Below are 20244 nucleotides of genomic sequence, written 5' to 3' on the forward strand. Positions count from 1 at the left end.
TTTCCTATCCTGCATGTCTGGCGTGCCATGTATAGGTCTTAAGATGTACGATTGATGTAATGCTCTGACGCTCTTTAGGGGGATGAAGTAAAAAACATTCCTGGTGAATCTGTTACGGAAGAACAGTATACAGATGAAGAAGGCAACATCATCACCAGAAAAGTAAATGATCTTTATTTTCTGCTGCTGTGATTTCCCAAAATCCTTTGTGTCCATTGGTATATTCCCATGCTTGACAACTGATGCAGTGCAGTGCTTTCGTGTATCTTTCACGAAGTCCTTATAGGAAACACAGTCAATATTCCTGCTTCTCATAGGTGACACGGAAAGTCGTGAGACGAGTTATGGTTCCACAAGAGAAAAAAGTTGGTGGAACTGTAATAGTTGGGGCAAGTAATACCTTGTTGTGCTGGTGTATGCTGTGTGCCTTACTATTTTAGTTTTTTATTACAGTTTTGTGTATCTGTTTGGATTGTTTTAACTGGTTGCTTGATATGTTTACTACAGTGGTGTGATTCTTAGTAGTGCATGACTGGATGCAATGAGCAAAGGCCAAAAGAGTTCTCATTACCACATCATTTGACTAAACTAGTTCCCATCTACCCTGACCTTTATCTTAATACGCTTGGGTTGATTTACTGGAGACGTGGAACATGTTTACTTTGTTTAGTGAATGTGATGAAGCTAAGTGAAAATTTGCTTTGAAAAGAATACCCAGACATTCAAGGAAATTCAAAACAAAAAACAGGATATTTTTTAGTACATGATTAGAATGGTTAAAGTAAAAACAGCTTTACCAAGCTAAGTGATTTTTCACTTTCCAAAATGAACATGCTATGCTCCTTTTGTAAGTCAATCCCAAATGTGCTATAACGGCAATAAAAGTATAGCATGGTGTAATCCGATTCTGGAGCACTATGAGATGCTTTATGAATTGAATAGTGTCAGTGGTGCATTGTGGGAACTGGGTAAGTATTTGAAGCACTTATATTATAAAGTATAAGTAGGTGTTAAAGTGAAGTCAAGGCAACCTTCTTTTTAATCTGTAGCCATTTCTACCACTGTGGGCTTTACCTTTTACATTATTGTCCTGCAGTCAGCTTTGTAATGTATGAGATGTTAAATCTCAGTGTGGATCTGGGTAACAGCACTAAGAACTTGACGTGCCACCAGTGCACATTGGATATAGAACCCTCTAGTAACATCAGCATCTCTGTCTCTGACTGCAGAGGCTGATTGACAGCACAGTACTTCCCTATGTTATGTCTACAGAGTAAATTTCCTCCTTTACCAACTAGATCTCTTCTCATCCCAGGTTCCATTGAACCCCAGGGTTACTCCAGAGGTTGCTGAAGGTTATTTGAGCTATGGCTGCTTGACCTGCCAATTGATCGTGCCTACAAAGTTCCATGGCCAATGCACTTGGCAAAGCCAGCAGCATGATACCAATGATAATTTTAGCTGTCTGTAAGTGTGGTATTCTGACCACCACTGTAAGGGTTGCATTCTTCCTACTTACCACCAATGTAAGGGACAATTTTCCCATTGACCTCTGATCCATTGGTTTCGGTAAGGGGGTTCATCTGGGGTAAAAAGGTTAAGAAAGGAGAAATTAGAGCCTCTGCCATACCTCCACCTAGGGTGCAATTTTTGAAACAGAAAACATGACAACAGGATCATCTGATCTTATTTTAGAAGTATGGATTTTTCCCAATGAAAAGTTATACGCAAAGTGTTTTTAAAGCATCTATATGGTCAGTTAGGGAGGTTGTGGCAGTGGTGCGGGGGGGCGCATCTTCACTGAAATATGACTGCATGCTGTTGCCTTGACTTCCTCTTTAAAATGGAATTTAATCTAAATTACCTCTATTTTTATCCACTCCTCCTTTTAACCTCTTGATAAAAATAGTTAAAGTGCCACATCCTACAAAATGCAGGGTTACATGCCGTCGTTCACTGCACTGGAGACTCTTCCCACTTGTCAATGTGGATGACATTAAGGCTACAGATAAAAATATCAAGTGGACACCTGCTGTTTGAATCATCTTATATCCCTTTATTCTATACATGACAAAATGTATCATATATATAATTCTGAAAAGTGGAACACACAAGATTGTTGTGGTATATGTAGGTGGATTTGCTTTCTGGCATAGCTTTGCCCAGGACCATCCAGTAGTATTGTATAGTGCCATACCATGTGTTATGCTGTGTTGTAGTTTATCTCTGTTTTTGTGTTTTATTATTATCCTACAAATCTGCACTAGCTGGATTTAATGTGACAATGTCAGCTGTCTGTGTCCCACTCCCCACCCTATGTTTAGAGTATTATTGCAGGATTTTTTTCACTCTATCTGCTTTGTAGAAATGAATTGAAGCAGAACTCCAAACAGCTAAATCAAAGCTTAAATACATATAGTTGAACTGTTTAACCTGCAAAAAAAAATATTTTTAATTCTATAAAGTCACTCTTGCAGTTCACATAATGAAATGAAAATGGCACTACCATTCATCATTGCAGCTCTGCAGCATCTTTGTTCTACCCCCCCCCTCCCCCCCCTCAAAACATCACACTTGACAGTAAATAAACATCAGAACACAAGTGATCTACCCCTCTTCTAAACATTCCCCTAATGTGTAAATAACCTGTACACTCTAGAGTGAATGCACTGTGCAGTGTAATAGTACTTGATTGGCTCACAGTGCAGAGTGCAGGTATTTAAAATACCCATAATTATTTCTGAATTAATCCGTAGTTGAACAAAGGGTTTTTGTAGTTGCTTAGAGTTCTGTGTTACATGTTGCAGGAATGACCTCTGTTACTTTATGTATAATAATAATTTTCATTACAGAGTGACACCTATAAACTGAAAACCAAGAAGGAAGTGCGACATGTTGAGAAGAAAAGTTTTTCATAATACCTTAGTGCTTAAGGTTAGTTTTATATAAACTTTGGTAACAGGCTAAACATACTGATTGTCCTAATTGTCATTCAGTGAATGTGGGTGTAACTTGGGGGAGGCTTATGGTGGAGCAGAGACCTGGCCTAGCCCTTTCAGTGCATCACCATATTTGCACTGATGAGTTACTTTTTTCACCAATAGGAAAACTGAAAACTGTGAAAACTGAGATTGTTTGTCTCAATTATGGCTCTGTTCACACTGCTGCGACTTTGGATCCGACTTGTGAGATCCTTAAGTCGCATGACATGTGAAATGCCATGTTAGTCAATAATCGCTGTCTTAAAGAGGTAGCAAACCGCTGGAAAAAGAAACCTGCAAGACAATGGCATAATGTGCTAGTATGCATCGAAGCCCCCGCAGCGGCACCCGGTCACCACTGAGGGGGCTGACATGTTCCCCTGGCATTTCTTCCGGGTTCGCTGTGAGTGGCCGGAACCACAATGACATCACTCCCGTGCATGCGTGCGGGAGCCCTCGGTTCCGGCAAGAAGCACTGAAGTTTTGGCATGATACACCGGACCTTTAGAGCGTGGCTGCATGCAGGTTGAATATCTCCTAAACCAGTGGTTCTCAACCCTGTCCTCAAGTACCCCAATAGGCCATGTTTTGGGAATTTCTCTTAGATAAAATAGCTGTCCAAAATACCAAGCCATTGACTCTGATTTAAAGCACCTGTGCAAGATAAAGGAAAACCTGCAAACATGGCCTGTTGGGGGTACTTGAGGACAGGGTTGAGAACCACTGTCCTAAATGGTGTATGTTTATGAGATAATTATTTTATCTACAGGTAAGCCTTATAGGCTTACCTGTAGGTAAAAATCACAAAGCGGGGTTTACAACCGCTTTAAAGTATTACTAAACCCACAAGAGTAAAATCAGTCTGTATATGCAGTAAAGCATGCTTGTTATACTCACTGTGGAACCTAAGGGGCTAATCCTGTGCATTGTTTAAAAAGGCTCCTTCCCTCCCTGCACTGTCCCCCTGGACAAGTCCGAATAGACAGAGCCATTGGAGTCAGGCTGCACATGCTCAGTTTGGTGTGTATTGCTAGAGAGGTTTTTTTTTTTTTCTTGGGAGAGTGCATGTGATCAGCACGGGGCCAATCAGCACTGTCCACACATGTCCAGACATGTCCAGACAAAGGGTCAGGAGCCCTGCAACCTCATAGGACAGCTCAGTGCAGTATGAAATCTCTTCCTACAAGCTTCAGCAGGAACTAAAAGAAATCACAAGACTGCTATATACTGCCGATGAGAAAATGTCTTTAGCTGTTTATATTTACTAAAATAATTGCATTTCAATGTTCTCTGTACTGTAGGAGACCAGATATAGTGACTGCAGTGTCCTGGGATTAGTAACACTTTAATTAGCACTACTAAAGTCAGTCCGACTTTAGAAAAGATACCTGTACTACTTCAAGGCGACTTCTATCAGACTTGTGCCCATAGACTTTAACAGAAGTCGCATCCAATTCGGATCCTCATCTATATTGATGTCATTTGGATCTAACATTACAAGAAGATTACCAAGGCAGTGCATTACATCTTTCTGTATGCTGTTATCTCTGCATACCTGCACAAGACTAAGTCGCGTCAGAGACGCATCAAAGTAGTATTCGAATCACATCAGGTCACCAGCAAATCACCAGGAAGTCGCCTAGCAAAGTCGCATGACTTTCAGGTCGCAGTAGTATGAACCAAGCCTTAAACGAAAACTTGTATTCAAGAAACTACAGTGCCTTGAAAAAGTATTCATACCCCTTGAAATTTTCCACATTTTGTCATGTTACAACCTAAAGCGTAAATGTATTTTATTGGGATTTTAAGTGATAGACCAACACAAAGTGGACATAATTGGGAAGTGGAAAGAAAATGATAAATGGTTTTCATTTTTTTTTGCAAATAAATATTTGAAAAGTGTGGCGCATTTGTATTCATTACTTTTTATTCAATACTTTGTAGAACCAACTTTCGCTGCAATTACAGCTGCAAGTCTCTTTGGGTATGTCTCTACCAGCTTTGCACATCTAGAGAGTGAAATTTTTGTCCATTCTGCTTTGCAAAATAGCTCAAGCATCAGATTGGATGGAGAGCATCTGTGAACAGCAATTATCAAGTCTTGCCACAGATTCTCCATTGCATTTAGGTCTGGACTTTGACTGGGCCATTCTAACACATGAATATGCTTTGATCTAATCCATTCCATTGTAGCTCTGGCTGTATTTTTAGGGTTGTTGTCCTGCTGAAAGGTGAACCTCCGCCCCGGTCTCAAGTCTTTTGCAGACTCTAACAGGTCTTCTTCTAAGATTGCCCTGTATTTGGCTCCATCCATCTTCCCATCAACTCTGACCAGCTTCCCCGTCCCTGCTGAAGAAAAGCATCCCCACAACATGATGTTGCCACCACTAGTGTCAGCTGGTGCTCAGAATTTTTTTTTGGGGGGGAGGGGCAAACAAACTGAAAAATTCTGAAAAACACTGAAAAACCCATCAATTGCAGCCTCACTGTGCCATCAATTGCAGCCTCACTGTGCCCAAAAAATGCAGCCACAGTGCCCACCATATGCAGCTTCTGTGCCCATCATATGCAGCCTCTGTGCCCATCATATACAGCCTCTGTGCCCATCATATGCAGCCATTGTGCCCATCATATGCAGCCTCTGTGCCCACCATATGCAGCTTCTGTGCCCATCATAGGCAGCCTGTGCTCATCATATGCAGCCTCTGTGCCCACCATATGCAGCTTCTGTGCCCACCAGATGCAGCTTTTGTGCCCATCATATGCAGCCTGTGTCCATAATATTCAGCCACTGCCCCCCCCCCCCCCCTCGCCCGCTGTCAGACCAGCACTTACCCCATCCGGATGATGGCGGCAACCTGTGGGATGGGCAGGCGACGGCTCCTGCATCCTCCATGGTTCCCGTGCATCTCCTCCTCTGTTCCGCTAGGCGTACAATAGGGATGTCTGTGCCTTCAGCCAATCAGGTGATGGGTATTAGACCCCCGCTCCCTGATTGGCAGAGAGAGGCGGTTCAGTGTTAGCAAAGCAAATATTCATTTGCTTTGCTAACACACATGGGTGGGCTCATAGCGCAATGCTCTGCGCCACGAGTCCACCTTTTTTGAAGCCTAAAGTAAAGGGGGCTGAATACAAATGCACGCCATACTTTTCACATATTTATTTGTAAAAAAATTTGAAAATCATTTTCATTTCCCCTTCACAATTTATGCCACTTTGTGTTGGTCTATCACATAAAATGCCAATAAAATAAATTTACGTTTTTGGTTGTAACATGACAAAATGTGGAAAATTTATGGGGTATTAAGGGGTATGAATACATTTTTAAAGCACTGTATGCAGACTGCCACAGATGAAAATGCTGATTGGCTAGTTATTACGCCAATGGATTTAATAGACTGAATCACTGTCCTGAAACAAGTATACTGATCAGGACTTTTGATTTCACTCTGATTTCACTCTGATTTTAAGTAGCTTTGTACTTGTCCTGGGTCAGTAACTTGGAGAATTGACATCAGAGAAAGCCAGGCAACTACCATGTTCTGAAGGAGGTCAACAATGGCAGCAATTGCATTTCTATCAATTCTGGGTTTTTTTCAATAGAGAAGATAGAAAAACTTTTCTTTTGTTCACTGAAGGACACAGTTCTGTTTTAGAGCTTTAGTTCATCACTTTTTGGATATATTGCCATCTGCAGGAGTTAGTGCTGATTTAAAGAATACATAAACCCAACAATTCATATTCCTGATATGTGCCTGTTGTACCATGTACTTGTATGAAAAAGTATCCTGTTCTCTTTGTATTGCTTCCTTTGTGTAAAATCCCAGGTATTCCTGCCAATTCCTCAGCTTTTCTAATAAAAACTGACCACACTAAGCAGGAGAACACATTGTGGTCCTCCAATGATCAGACTTGTCCCGACACTTCCCCCCCTCCCCCCCAGACAGCCATTCACCGGCTACAGTGCTACAGTTGCTCCTCCCCTAGCACTTATGCACCTGAGAACACAGTGAATATGATCACTTATAGAAAAGGAAAAAATGGTATTTATAATATTTTTTATATCTATATACAAATGTCTTGCCTTTCATTTCTATTTTAAACTGAATGGGTTGTTTTACGAGCTTTAGTGTTTACAAATCCTTTAAAGCAGAGCTGTGTCCTCTACGAATTGTAGAGAAATGGGTAAAGGGTAATTAAAAAAAAAAATTAAACATGTTATACTTACCTGCTCTGTGCAATGATTTTGCAAAGTCCCGATCCTCTTCCTCTTGGACCCCCTGCTGGTGCTTCAGGCTCCTCCTCTTCTCCGTGTGCCATCATAGTAAGGCGCTTCCTGTGGTGGCTTGATCCCATCCATGGACCCTAGACACAGACAGTGTGGCTGGGCCCTGCTCTGCTTTGCTGCTGCGGCTCTCAGGCACAGCGCTGGATCAAAATCGAGCTCAGGTAAATATAGTTGGGCTGGGGGGGGGGGGGGGGGGGTTGCACCCAGTTGTATCAAGGTAAAAAAGATTGTGCCTTTAGAACCTCTTTAAGGGCACAATTACACCTCTGTGCACATTAAAGTGCATTGATCCACGTTGCATTGAAGAAGCCCATTTATTTTTGAATAGGCCCGAAACAAGTCTTAATGCTTGAAAAAACACACCTGCACTATTTTTGCCCAACAGCGTGCCACAAAGCACAGAGTGCATTGGGGTGCCAATCAGAATGAATAATGAGTATCGTAACACATGCATAATGTGCACTTAGATGTGAATAGAGCCTTAATAGTATCAGATAGCAGCTAGCTACTATATTGGCAATTATTGATCGGGACTCTTGTATCGGTATTTATTTAATAAGGAAACCTGCCATTGTGTTAGCTGTACAGTATATTTGTATGTAATCTGTCAGCTGACTTTTCATTTGTTTCACAGGTTTTCAGGAGCCAAACTTTTGAATTTGTAGGGCAAAATTATCAAAAGCATTGCAGGGCCAGTCCAGAGATATTTATAATTGAAATGCATGCCAGTTTTGATCTTTTTGGTCACTTGAAACTGGGCAAAAGTAAAAACCTAGTAGAAATATCTAAATTTGCAAACAAAACTTTCAACAAATTCAGGATTTCTTCAAAAGAAACATTAATTAAATTTTTCAAGAAATTTCTAAGCTTCTAATCAATATTTTGACTGCAAAAAATGAAACAATTCCAAGCAACTGCAACCAGTAATCCGTTTCATGGTGCTGATAAATAACATTGTTGACGGTAGCCTGCATTGATGTGTTAGTCATTGTTACAATCAAAAGATGATTGAAAGTGAAATTGCCTAAAAAGACTAGGAATGTGGCCACCATAAAGGCCAGTTCTTATCTATGCACATGTACTAATGTGTTTATGCATTCATTTTCACATATGCTTACATATTAAAGTGCATCCTTATTAAAATAATGATGTGCATCTTTCCCTTTGTTGTTTTAAAGACTGCATTGCCACTCGAAAAAAAAGGTCTACCAGATCCATGTGCACTAAAACCACATTGTAAGAAGTGGTATTATGTGTTGCCCATTTTTTTCTATGCAGTTTACTTCTGAAAAAATAAAGTGGAAATGTTTTGTCCACTGGAATGAAATGCGGGAATTCAATCATCCTACAGAAACATCAGATCATTTTGAACGCTGCCTGCAATCAAACAAAGAAAACAAAATGTGTTTTGTATCTCAGCCAGATGCCGAGATATCAACATGCCTTCAGTAATTCAGCTGCCAATTTAGCTGCCTGGACTCGAAAATGTTGCAAGTGTGATTATCTGTATCAGTCAGACCCATTCTCTGATATTTAAAGAAGAAGTAGCCTCAGATTATTTTTTTTCAGGTTTTGGATAGAGTAGGGAAGGGTTAGAACCTCTGTAGGGTTGCACTGGTGCCATTTGGTACAAAAAGTGCCTTGATATCAGGGCCGATTCTAGGGTCACAGACGCCTGGGTGCAGAAATATTTCTGGCACCCCCACATGGGCATGGTCATCTTGCTAACCCCTCCCCTTTACAAATGTTTCTATGGCAACGACTCCCAGAGATGCTCCCCTAAGGAGTCTTCGTTGCCCTGGGATCCTCCCACAATCTCTTAACAATAAACAAAATACAGGAAGAGAAGCAAAGTACTCTAATGGGTCTCTCTAATGGACACAGAGAGGGCCTCTGTTAGAGTCTGTTAGAAAGAGCCCCCAGACATACTGCAGACATACTACAGGAGACGGTCAGAGAATGCAGACATGATACCAGAAATGGTCAGAGACTGTGGAAATGATACAAGAGATCAGTGCATCAATGCAGCCTCATCAGTGCCCATCAAATGCAGCTTATCAGTGCCCATAGAATGCAGCCTACTAGTGCCCATCAATTGCAGCCTTATCAGTACCCACCAATTTCAGCCTTATCAGTACCCACCAATTTCAGCCTTATCAGTACTCACCAATTGCAGCCTTGTTAGTGCCCACCAATTGCAGCCTACCAGTGCCCACCAATTGCAGCCTACCAGTGTCCTTAGATGGATCACACAGAGCAGCGATCTCCTGCTGTCACAGAGCTTGGATTCAAACTCCTATGATACACGTCACACTGATTCAATTTCATGGCATTGGATCAGTGGGCCGTCTATTACAGGAGCCCGGTCTAGGAGGCAGAACTTTGTTACAGCGCCGCCGGGCATTTCATGAAGCTCAGTACAGTATGTGTGACCAGGGCTGGTGCAAGGATTTTTGTCTACACAGGCAAAGATGTATTTTGGTGCCCCCCACTGTACTCCCACCACACCCTCCCTTCCACAATGAAATTCCCCTTTACATCAAAGTTCCCAACATTTCCACCTTACAATCAAGGTTCTCAGTGCCCCTCTTACGTCAAAGTCAGCAGAGTTAACAGATCACAGTAAAGGGCCAATCACAGTGGCCCTTTCCCATGTGATCAGCTGTGTTCAATCACCCCATCAGTACCCATCAATGCCGCCTCATCAATGCCACCTATTACTATCAGTCAGTGCAGCCTAGCAGTGCCCATCAGTGCAGCCACATCCGTGGCCATCAGTGCAGCCACATCAGTGAAGGAGAAAAATTACTTATTTGCTGAGTTTTATAATAGAAACCAAGAAAAATTTTTTTTAAAACATTCATGCTTTTTTCATTCCTTTTTCAAAAAAAAAAAAAAAAAAACAGTGGTGATCAAATACCACCAAAAGAAAGCTCTATTTGTGTGAAAAAAAAGATAACAATTTCATATGGGTACAGTGTTGCTATTGTCAGTCAAAGTGTGACAGCGCTGACATTTGAAAATTGGCCTGGGCAGTAAGGGGGTGTAAGTGCCCGGTATTGAAGTGGTTAATACATGTACCTTCCACAGTCCTAGCACAATAAATAATATGCATAAAACATACATTTCTTACAAAAATTCAATAAAATCGTGCCATGATAAACTTGTGCAGATCCACTGCAAGCTGTTTGCATTGACTTCAGTGTACCATCACCAAGTCAGAGCACATACCATCTGCTTACCACAAAACATGACATCTTAAACTTATGAGGTGACATGCGTTTGTCATCTGCTGGATATTTGCAGCCACTTTGCTCAAAGAGCAACACTGCAGGTAGCAACACTTTCTCCCAAGAGTGGCCTTTCACCATTCCGTCTGCTCCTGTAATAGGTATAGGTACTCCGCACACAGCTCCACCTAGTCTGGTACCAGGTACTCCGCATGCCCGGTCTGGTATAGTTCATTACCTGGACAATTAAACAATTTGTTGCTTTATCCTAGTAGAATTTGATGTCAGTACATTACTTTTAATGAAGCAGCACAGAATATCCTGGTAATGCACTATAGTGTGCTTTATCAGATTCAGTGTGAATGGGAGGCTAAGAGGTACATTTTTTGGTAAGCAGATGGTATGTCTTGGTAATGGTACCATGCTGATCCCACTCCTGTGCCTGCTGGTACCTCCCCCTGGTCTTACTCGGCTCCTCCCCCTCATGCCACGAGTTCATCGGCGATTGCCATCTTTGTGCTGGACTGGTGGATGGGAACCGTTGTTAATTGCAGGGGGCTGGAGCCTACTGTCTGGAGGGAGAGAAGCAGTGGGAAAAAAAGGCAGTCCTATGCCCGATACCTGTGAGGAAGAAGGAATAGCAGTCAGAAGTGCAGTAGCAGAGGCGTAATTATAACCTTCAGGACCCTCTGCTACTGCAAGAAACCATGAAGGGCCCCTGAACCATAGTTTGATGGGGGGAGGTATTGTGAAAGGATGGGGGGGGGGGCAGTGTGACAGGGTATTTTGACAGGAGGAGGGCAGTGTGACAAAAGAAGGGTATCTGGAAAGTGTGACCGAAAGGGGGAGTGTGAAAGAAGGGGGGCAGTGTGACAAGAAGGAGCAGTATGATGGGGGCAGTGTGACAAAAAGGAGCAGTATGATGGGGGCTGTGTGACAGGAGGGGGCAGTATGACAGGGGGATATAGTAACAAGAGGTGGGCAGTGTGACAGGAAAAGGATACCTGGGAAGTATGACAGGAGGGGGCAGTGTAATGAGGGAGCACTGTGAAAGGAGGGGGGCTGTGTAATAAGAGGGGGCAGTATGATGGGGGTAGTGTGACAGGAAGGGGGGGGGAAATATGACAGAAGGGGGCAGTGTGACGAGGGGGCAGAATGATGGAGGGGCAGTGTTAAAGGAGGGCGGCAGTATGACAGGGGGGTATTGTGCCAAGGTGACAGTGTGACAGGTGGGGGGCCAGTGTCACAGGAGGTGGGGGGGCCCAGTGTCACAGGTGGGGGGGCAGTGTCACAGGTGGGGGGCCCAGTGTTACAGGTGGGGGGCCAGTGTCGGGCTTACCTCACATGAGAAGTACAAGCAGCAGCCCTTGTACATATCCTTGTGATATGTGCAGGATGTCCCTCCAGCCAGCACAGTTCACTTCCCGAGTGTCAGTGTATAAAATGGAGAGGGGAGGGGCCTCTGACCCGAGCATGTATCGGCAAGACAAACTTGTGCACTGAATCTGGCGCCTGCTCGGGTCAGAGGCCCCTCCCCTCTCCATTGTATACACTGACACTCGGGAAGTGAACTGTGCTGGCTGGAGGGACATCACAGAGCTGCCGATCGCCCCCCTCCCCTGTACAGTTAGAGATGCCAGCTGGCCCAGAGGTACAGGGGGAGGTGCAGGGTCTTGAAGGCCCCCCACAGTGGCGGAATACCAGGGTGCAAGTGCGACCCTGGTAATTCCTCCACTGGAAACAGCGGCTGAAATTCATATTGTGGGGGCTGTGCTGCCTGTCATGGTGCGCTTTGTGCCTGTACCTGTGCTGCTGAGCTAGATAAGAGCGGTGGGTGACGGCATCGTAACTTTTCTTCAGGGACATTTTGTCACTCCCAGCTTCAGTGCCCTCCTGGCGCCCTAGCAGCTGCCTTACGCTAGAACCGGCTCTGTGTGTGACACAAGAAGAGGATGAGGGAGCAGAGCAGTCTGACACTTTGTGCCCCCCCTCTGCAGCGCCGGTATGCAGAGCACCCCGCGCACCCGCCCAGGATCGGCCCTGCTTAATATATTCTCAAGGGGGACACAGACAGCAATTAAAACCTGAGAGAGGTAATAGCTGTCCAAAAGCTAAAGAAAATACTTTTTGTTGATTTCAATAGGTTTAAAACCTAATCTGTGGGCAAAAGGTTTGAGTTTTTTTGTATGTGCCCCCATAAGGCCACATGCACACTATATTCTGTTGGATGCCTTTTCTCCTACAGGAGAAAAACAGTAGAAAAAATGCGGTAAAAGCTGTGTTTTTCCATGCGTGTTCACACATTTGGTGTAAATGCATTCTATTGGCCAGAATATTCATTTATTCTGCCCATCAGAATGTATTAACGTGCAAATGCGCACAAATACCTAGCGTTAATGCACGTTTTTTCAGCCTAAACGCACCTCTTTACAAAGTGCAAGTGATATTCTTTTTTTTTCTTCCTCTATGCACCCCTGCCTCTAAACTTCTGTATATAGGTTAACATGGAGGGGCAGTTAGGGGCAGAAAAAAAAAGTCAAACACCTGTAAATCAGGCATTTTTTAGCTCAAGTGTGCATGAGTCCTAAGAGAGTTTCCTATCACATTCTGTCTTGAGAGCAAGTGCTGGGAAACTTTTCCAATAGGGACACAGTCAGCAAAAAAATGAAAAAAATAAAACAGGTTTTATCCCTTTTCCTGTTATTTAAAGTGGTTTTAAAGGCTCAAAGTTTTTTTCACCTCTGTGCATTCTATGCATGAAGGTAAAAAGCCTTCTGTGTGCCCCCCAGCCCCCCCCCCCCCCCCCCCAATACTCACCTGAGCTTCTCCTGGGTCTCTCATTCCTCATTGGCTGAGACAGCAGTAGGAGCCATTGGCTGCTGCTACTGTCAATTACAGCCAGTGAGCCAAAGAGGAGAGAGTGGAGGGCGGGGCTCTGACTGTCTTCTGGACGCATAGAGCGGGGCTCGGGAGCGAGCACGCAACAGTGCCCCCAGAGCAAGCAAACTGCTGTTGGGGGAACTGGATGAAGAGGAGAAGCCAGGAGTGATGGCAGGGGACACGAAAAGAGGAGGATTGGGGCAGGTAAGTATGGCATGGTTGTTTTTTTTTGGGTTTTTTTTTTTATTAACATTTAATGTCACTTTAAGGGTGCTAATCTAAGTTAAACTAAAATGTTGCTATTTTTTTTCCCTTAGGATCAATGGTTACTGCCAGTATTCTGAAGACACTTTCAGAAGAACAGAAATTTTAGTGAAAATCACTGAAGACAGTGTGTGTTTGCTGCTTCCACACATTAACCGCATGGGTTTTTTTTAATGCAAGAAACCTTTATTTTAGCATGAGCCAATTAAACTGAGCATGGAAAAATCACCTTTCATTCAGATGGGGTCAAGGAGTGTGCAGTTTACAATGCAGTGTATATATAAGATACCATGCTGGTCTGGTCATCAATCCAAGCATCGGGAGATCCCTGCAACACTATCCAAGAAGATGACATTGGTTGGACTTGTGGAAGACCTATAATAATCACTAAATAAGCAACAGTTCGCCTTATTTTATCTGAACCCTAAAAGTCGGGGTCTAAAAATGCTCTTTTCTTTTATAAATCATCAATTGCTGTAAATAAGTGACACTTGTATAAAATTCTAACAAGACTACAGTTCATGTTAATAACGCATCGATCGGATGTTGCTCACATATTCATAAATCCAGATAGACATCTAGTAAGACTTCACAGATGGGTCAGTATACTGGGTGCGTCTTCACAAAATCTTGTATATTATCAACTAAAATATTTGTATATGGAAAAAAAATAAACAAAGCCAAGCAGATTTTACACAATTTCTTTAATTCTGCTGCAAACGTAAATAGTACACAGGAAAAAAAAAAAAAACGGGAATGTTGGCAGTCCCGGGACATTTAATATTTTGGTGCATGTAGCTCTCTCACCTTGATTTGAATTCAGGATTTTATTTTCAACTTTGCAAAAGGTTACACTAAACATGAACCAAACGACATTATAGCTCTTCTTCACACGAAGCCCTTTATTTAATCCTGTCGCTGTTGCCAATATACTTTCATGAACTTTGAAGAGAAAAAAAAATAATATATTCTACAGTTGTGCATAGTGATAGGCACTAACTGTATTGCTTTTACGAAGGTTGGGCTTATGGCTTAAGAGGTGACCCTGTGCTTGGGCAAAGCACAACCAACTGAAAAGGAGCAATTAGATCTTAGGCAAGCAGCACGATGTAAAGTCTTTACTGTATTGTGTACTGGCTATAAGATGTAGACTCTTTTCAGTCAAGCCGATCATCTGTATTCATTCTAGCAGTGTAATATTAGGTTGTTAATGCTGCTGTGTTTTAAAGGGCATTTTTATTTGGGTTTTGGTGAAATCTTTTTATTTTGTTGATTCTCTTCATATGGAAACAGCATTCATTGATAATAGCTCTAATAACAATGTATGAAATCAAAACACTGGATGATCTAGTTGATTATTTAAAACAACAAAAAAATAAATTGTGTTTAAAACTGCTTTGCGTTTTTTTTTTTTTTTAGTTTTGTTTTTTTTAGAGCTGCAAAGTAACAGATCAGCTGGATAGCCCTCTCTCCCTGCTGCTGATTACCTTCCCCGTTTGCCCCTGTGCTTCTGTTTGTCTGCTGAAGCCCCCAACAAAACTCCTGTGTCAATTTTGTTTGTTTCTAGGTCACATGACAGCACTTGGATCTGGCAATTGGCAAACCAGTGTTGAATTGTAGGAGGTAGGAAAGTAGGAGAGAAAGTCACATGCTTTGATATCTGGAAGTACTGGGTATGTCACTCACAAGGGGTGTCAGGAAGCGTATGGAAGGTAAGTAGAAGGGGAAGTAGCAGACCATCCAGTGAACATGTTACTTGCCCTAACTGAGCAAAGTACAAGTTTGTTTTACAAAGAATTAAAATTTGAGGCAAAGCACAACATCCAGCAATAACTATGCACACACTAGCATTGCTTGAACTTTCTTTTTGGTTGTACTTCTTGGGAAAGTTGCACGTTTGGATTGCAAAGCTGTTTGCTTTTGACATAATTCCCATCATACTGGTTAATTTGTGCAGTAAAATAGCATAGTTTGCATCCTCTAGAGTGCCCTGAAAGAAAAGGCAGGCCCATTGACCACTATTATTTAGTTAGAAGATCTCCAAAATGACATGCTCTGCCACCAGTACTGACATTGGAGATTATGGGGTGGATTTACTAAAGGCAAAGAGATTGACAACTTTGCACATGCAGTTGCTCCAGAGCTTAGTACATGAGACGAAGCTTTAATTTGCAAAGAATACCCAATCACATGCAAGAATAGTAAATAAAAAAAAACATTTTTGCTTGCACATGATTGGATGATGGAAGTCAGCAGAGCTTCCCCTCATTTACTAAACTCTGGAGCAAATGCACTTGCAAAGTGCACAGTCTATTTGCCTTTAATAAATTCACCCCTATGGCTCACTGTGTCAGGAAACCTGAGTTTATTGTTGACAGCAGGGGGAGATTTACTAAAACTGGTGCATACAGAATCTGGTTCAGCTGTGCATAGTAACCAATCAGCTTCTAACTTCAGCTTGGCCCCTTTTACACCAGCAGACAGGCAGACCCGATCGGAGCACCCATTGTTCTCTATGAGGCGGCGGATGTCAGCGGACATGTGTCTGCTATCATCTGATTTGATCTGGTCTGCTAAAAACAGATGAATGGGGTTTCGTTTTCTCTATCCATCCAGCGGATTGGATAACAATCGATGGAAATGGACAGGCAATCTGTTTCCATCCGACCGCCCCATAGAGAACAGTAGGCTATGTCCGTGTCCGCTCTGCATAGCAGAACAAACATGAACCTGTCATCTGCCTGCTCAGCGGGAATCACCCAAGCGATCCCCGCTAAGCAGGCGGATCCGCTTGGATGGATTCCGCCCCATGTAAAAGGGGCCTTAAGTTTTGACAATAAGGCTCCTTTCACACTGAGGTGCTTTGCAGGCGCTAAAGTGCTAAAAATTGCGCCTGCAACGTGCCCTGAAAGAGCCGCTCAATGCATTCCAATGTGAAAGCCCCGAGGGCTTTTACACTGGAGCGGTGCGCTTGCAGGGCGGTCTAAAAAGTCCTGCAAGCCGCATCTTTGGAGCGCTGTAGGGAGCGGTGTATTTACCGCTCCTAAAGCGCCCCTTCCCATTGAAAACAATGGGAGAGCGCTCCAAACCGTTTTAATCCTTTTTCGGGCGCCAGTGGGGGGTTAAAACAATATATTTAGCGCCACTGTACCGCCAGAGCCCTCACGCCCCCAGTGTGAAAGTAGATTAAAACCTAGACGCTTATTGGTTAATATGTACAGCTGCTCCAGATTCTGTGTGCACCAGTTTTAGTAAATCACAGTCACAGGGTTTTTCCTGTTTTCGGTTTTATAGAAGAGAAGCCAAAAACACTTCTGCAAAGAACAGGAGCAAAAGGGGACCTGTAACCTATTAGAAACCATCATTGTTCATCTTTAATTCTCTGGGAAAAAAAGATTATAATGCAGACTACAGCTCGAATTTTGCTCTAGGTTTCATTAAAGGTACAAATTTATACTCCCTACTTGTTCTTATCGTATATAGCCTGAATAATATCTATAAATAAAAATATCTATTAATGTTTTGCAGTATCTGGTCAGTGCTTCTGGCTTTCACTGAGGTTTACCTAGAGCTTTTTCTAAAGGGCAATCAGTGCAGTGCGACTAGAACCTGTTTATTCCCACAAAGAGACTTTGATAATGGATAATTGGATTTTCTGTCTGAATTCTGTCTGAATTCCTTTAGCATCTGTCGAAGCCTCCCATGGGTATGTGCAGGTTTCACCCACACCGTACAGCTCAGCTCCCTACCTTCTGTGTACAGAGAAAATCAGTAAAAGACAGTCAGTTCGGCAGTTACCGTCTGACTTTCGGCCAGTGTGTAGTATGTATAGCTCACGGCCAGCATCTGCCAAACGAGAATGCTGGAAAACCGGCATCTGATCAGTGTGATCTGGTGGTGGTACAGTCCTCCTGTCAGAACACAATAGCTCAGAAGGAAGTTTGCTGCACTAACATTGGATGTGTTAGTATGGCGATCTGTACGTTTTTTTTTTTTTCATTCAACCCGCAGGGATGAACAATAGATACTTCCTTTGTGTACCCAGTATTAGAAATTCACATATGCAGTAAATGTGATCTTGAAAGTGTAGGAACATGTGACACAAAAGCCAAGCTTTCCAATTCTGTCCCTGGTTCTAAGAGGGCTACAGAATTTTTGAAATAGGATCCTATTTGCCCTGGTGTAGAAAAGTGCTAGGTGATTTTCACAGATACAAAAATGACATGTCATATAACAATTCGTGTCAATTCCACTGAGAGGTCCTCTATGCCAGCCCATGACTGCCAAGGTAAAACTATACTCCTAAGGAAAAAATAAAAATAGTGACATTAAAGTTGCACTAAGCTCTGATTTTAAAGAAAAAAATCTATTCAAGTATGTAGTTTACCGGACACCCTTTCCGATCGTGTGTACACAAGTCCGTCATACAAAAGTCCACACATGCTCGGAATCAAGTACGAGCCGGAGATATAACTAGCGTTCGTAATGGAGATATCACATATGTCTTGTAAGTCACTACGTTTGCAATTGTTGGCCAACATTTGTGTGACCGTGTGTATGCAAGACAAGTTGGAGCCAACATACTTCGAACAAAAATCCATGGTTTTGTTGTCGGAAAGTCCGATCGCGTGTACGGGGCATTAGTCTATAAATTAAGTTACTCCAGAGCTTAGTAAATGAGGTGAAGCTTCACTTTACACATGCAAGGGAAAAAAAAAACAGCATTTTTGAAGTTTGAAAGTTAGAAGAGCTTCCCTTCATTTACTAGGCTAAGAGTGCAACTGCACAAGTGCGCACTCTATGTTCCTTTAGTCAGTGCCGGGACAAGGTCATCTGGTGCCCAGGGTGAAGATGGCAAACTGTGCCCCCTCCCCCTAAAGAAAGAGTCGTTGTCATTTCAAAACAGGAAAATACTACTTAAAACAATTCAAATTAAATTAGGTTTTAGAAACCGAGTTCATTCACACATTTAAAATGTATGTATTTTATTAGATGTACTTAAAGGGCTTTAAAATAACACAGCTTAGCTTCCCACCACTGACAGGACAGAGATCTGCCTTGTTTACATAAGCATAGGTCTGTCCTGTGTGTCTTTCCAATCATCGGTGGGTGGCAGTGGTCATCCATGGGCCGGCACCCACACAGCACAGCCAGGTTAACCAGACACTGATAGAAGTCACAAGACTGCTATATACTGCTGATGAAAAAAAAGTATTTAGCACTTTATATTTACTAAAATAATTATATTTCCATGTCCTGTGTACTGTGGGATTTCAGATATAGTGAATGCAGGGTCCTGGGTTTAGTAACACTTTAAGACAGCTTAAAGGGGTTGTAAAGGCAATTAAAAAAAAAAAATAACGAACATGTTATACTTACCTCCACTGTGCAGCTCGTTTTGCACAGAGTGGCCCCTAACCTGGTCTTCTGGGGTCCCTCGGCGGCTGTCACAGCTCCTCCCCGCAAGAACTAACCACCTTCATGCGTGCTCTCTTGCATGGTGGTTAGTTCTTGTGGGCGCGCTCCCATGATACAACCGGCGGCTATAGCCGCTCACTGTGTCACTCTGCCCCACTCCCCGGCGCGCTGCGTCATTGGATGTGATTGACAGCAGCGCGAGCCAATGGCTGCGCTGCTTTCAATCCATCCACTCTAGCCAATCAACGGCCAGGCTGAGCAGCGAAGAGGACATCGGGGGCAAGCGCAGCAGGTGAATGGGCTCAGGTAAGTAAAACAGGGGGCTGGGGGGGCCGGTATTGTCGGATGTTTTTTCACCTTCATGCATAGGATGCATGAAGGTGAAAAAACTCGAACCTTTACAACCCCTTTAAGATTTCAGTAATGCTTAGATCCCATTTGGGGAGGATTTCACTCACTTTACTGTCTCGATGATAGTGGTCACCAAAATTGGAAACAAAAGAAAACAATTTCCCATGGGGACACATACAATAGGCACTGGTAGGTGGCACTGATAGGTGATATTGATAGGCAGAACTGGTAATGACACACTGATTGGTGATTTATAGGCGGCACTGTGGGCACTGATAGGTGGCACTGATAGGTGACACTGTGGGCACTGGTAGGTGGTGCTGGTGGGCACTGGTAGGTGACGCTGGTGACACCTCCACAATCGGGACCAATGTCCCTCTCGCAGCCACTGGTGATCAGCTGTTTTTTTCCTCCTCACGCGTGAGGAGGAAAAATAGCCAATTACCACCTCTGTTTACATCACATGATCAGCTGTCATTGGCTGACAGCTGATCACGTGGTAAGGGATCGGGATTGACCCCTTACTACGATCTGTGATCAGGCGAGTCTCATAGACTCACTGATCACAGAGCGTGCCACGCACGCCCTGCAGGGGGCGCGCAGGCCGCTCAAGCATGGGAGGACGTCCAAGGACGTCCTCCCGGGAAATTAAGTCCGCACTGTAGCCGTCTTTCGGCTATATTGCTGACGGCAAGTGGTTAATGTAGAAAGAAGATTTATAAGCTGTGGGCACTGTGGGGGGTGGCAGAGTAACTATTTTAATATTACTGGGTTTAGTAACACTTTAATACATGCACATTAACATGCGTTGTGTTAAGACAGCCCGTTCATT

The 20244-nt window shown here is 43.1% G+C and overlaps 1 protein-coding gene across 33 annotated transcripts in view; it reads left to right on the top strand.

The window, feature by feature from the left end:
- Positions 1–15039, top strand: part of ANK3 (ankyrin 3) — a 902861-nt gene extending 887822 nt beyond the window's left edge. For 29 of the 33 annotated variants that reach the window (XM_073596276.1, XM_073596279.1, XM_073596287.1 and 26 more), the window contains 4 exons: positions 79–162; positions 318–389; positions 2853–2934; positions 13697–15039. In XM_073596276.1, the coding sequence (XP_073452377.1) occupies positions 79–162; positions 318–389; positions 2853–2918 (222 nt within the window). In that variant the 3' untranslated portion in view covers positions 2919–2934; positions 13697–15039. The remainder of the gene's footprint in view (positions 1–78; positions 163–317; positions 390–2852; positions 2935–13696) is intronic. The other 4 variants (XM_073596281.1, XM_073596290.1, XM_073596291.1 and 1 more) reach the window with 3 other exon arrangements.
- The last annotated feature ends 5205 nt before the right edge of the window (positions 15040–20244 follow it).

Source organism: Aquarana catesbeiana, linkage group LG08, assembly GCF_042186555.1.
Source record: "Aquarana catesbeiana isolate 2022-GZ linkage group LG08, ASM4218655v1, whole genome shotgun sequence".
In the NCBI taxonomy this organism is placed as follows: domain Eukaryota; kingdom Metazoa; phylum Chordata; class Amphibia; order Anura; family Ranidae; genus Aquarana; species Aquarana catesbeiana.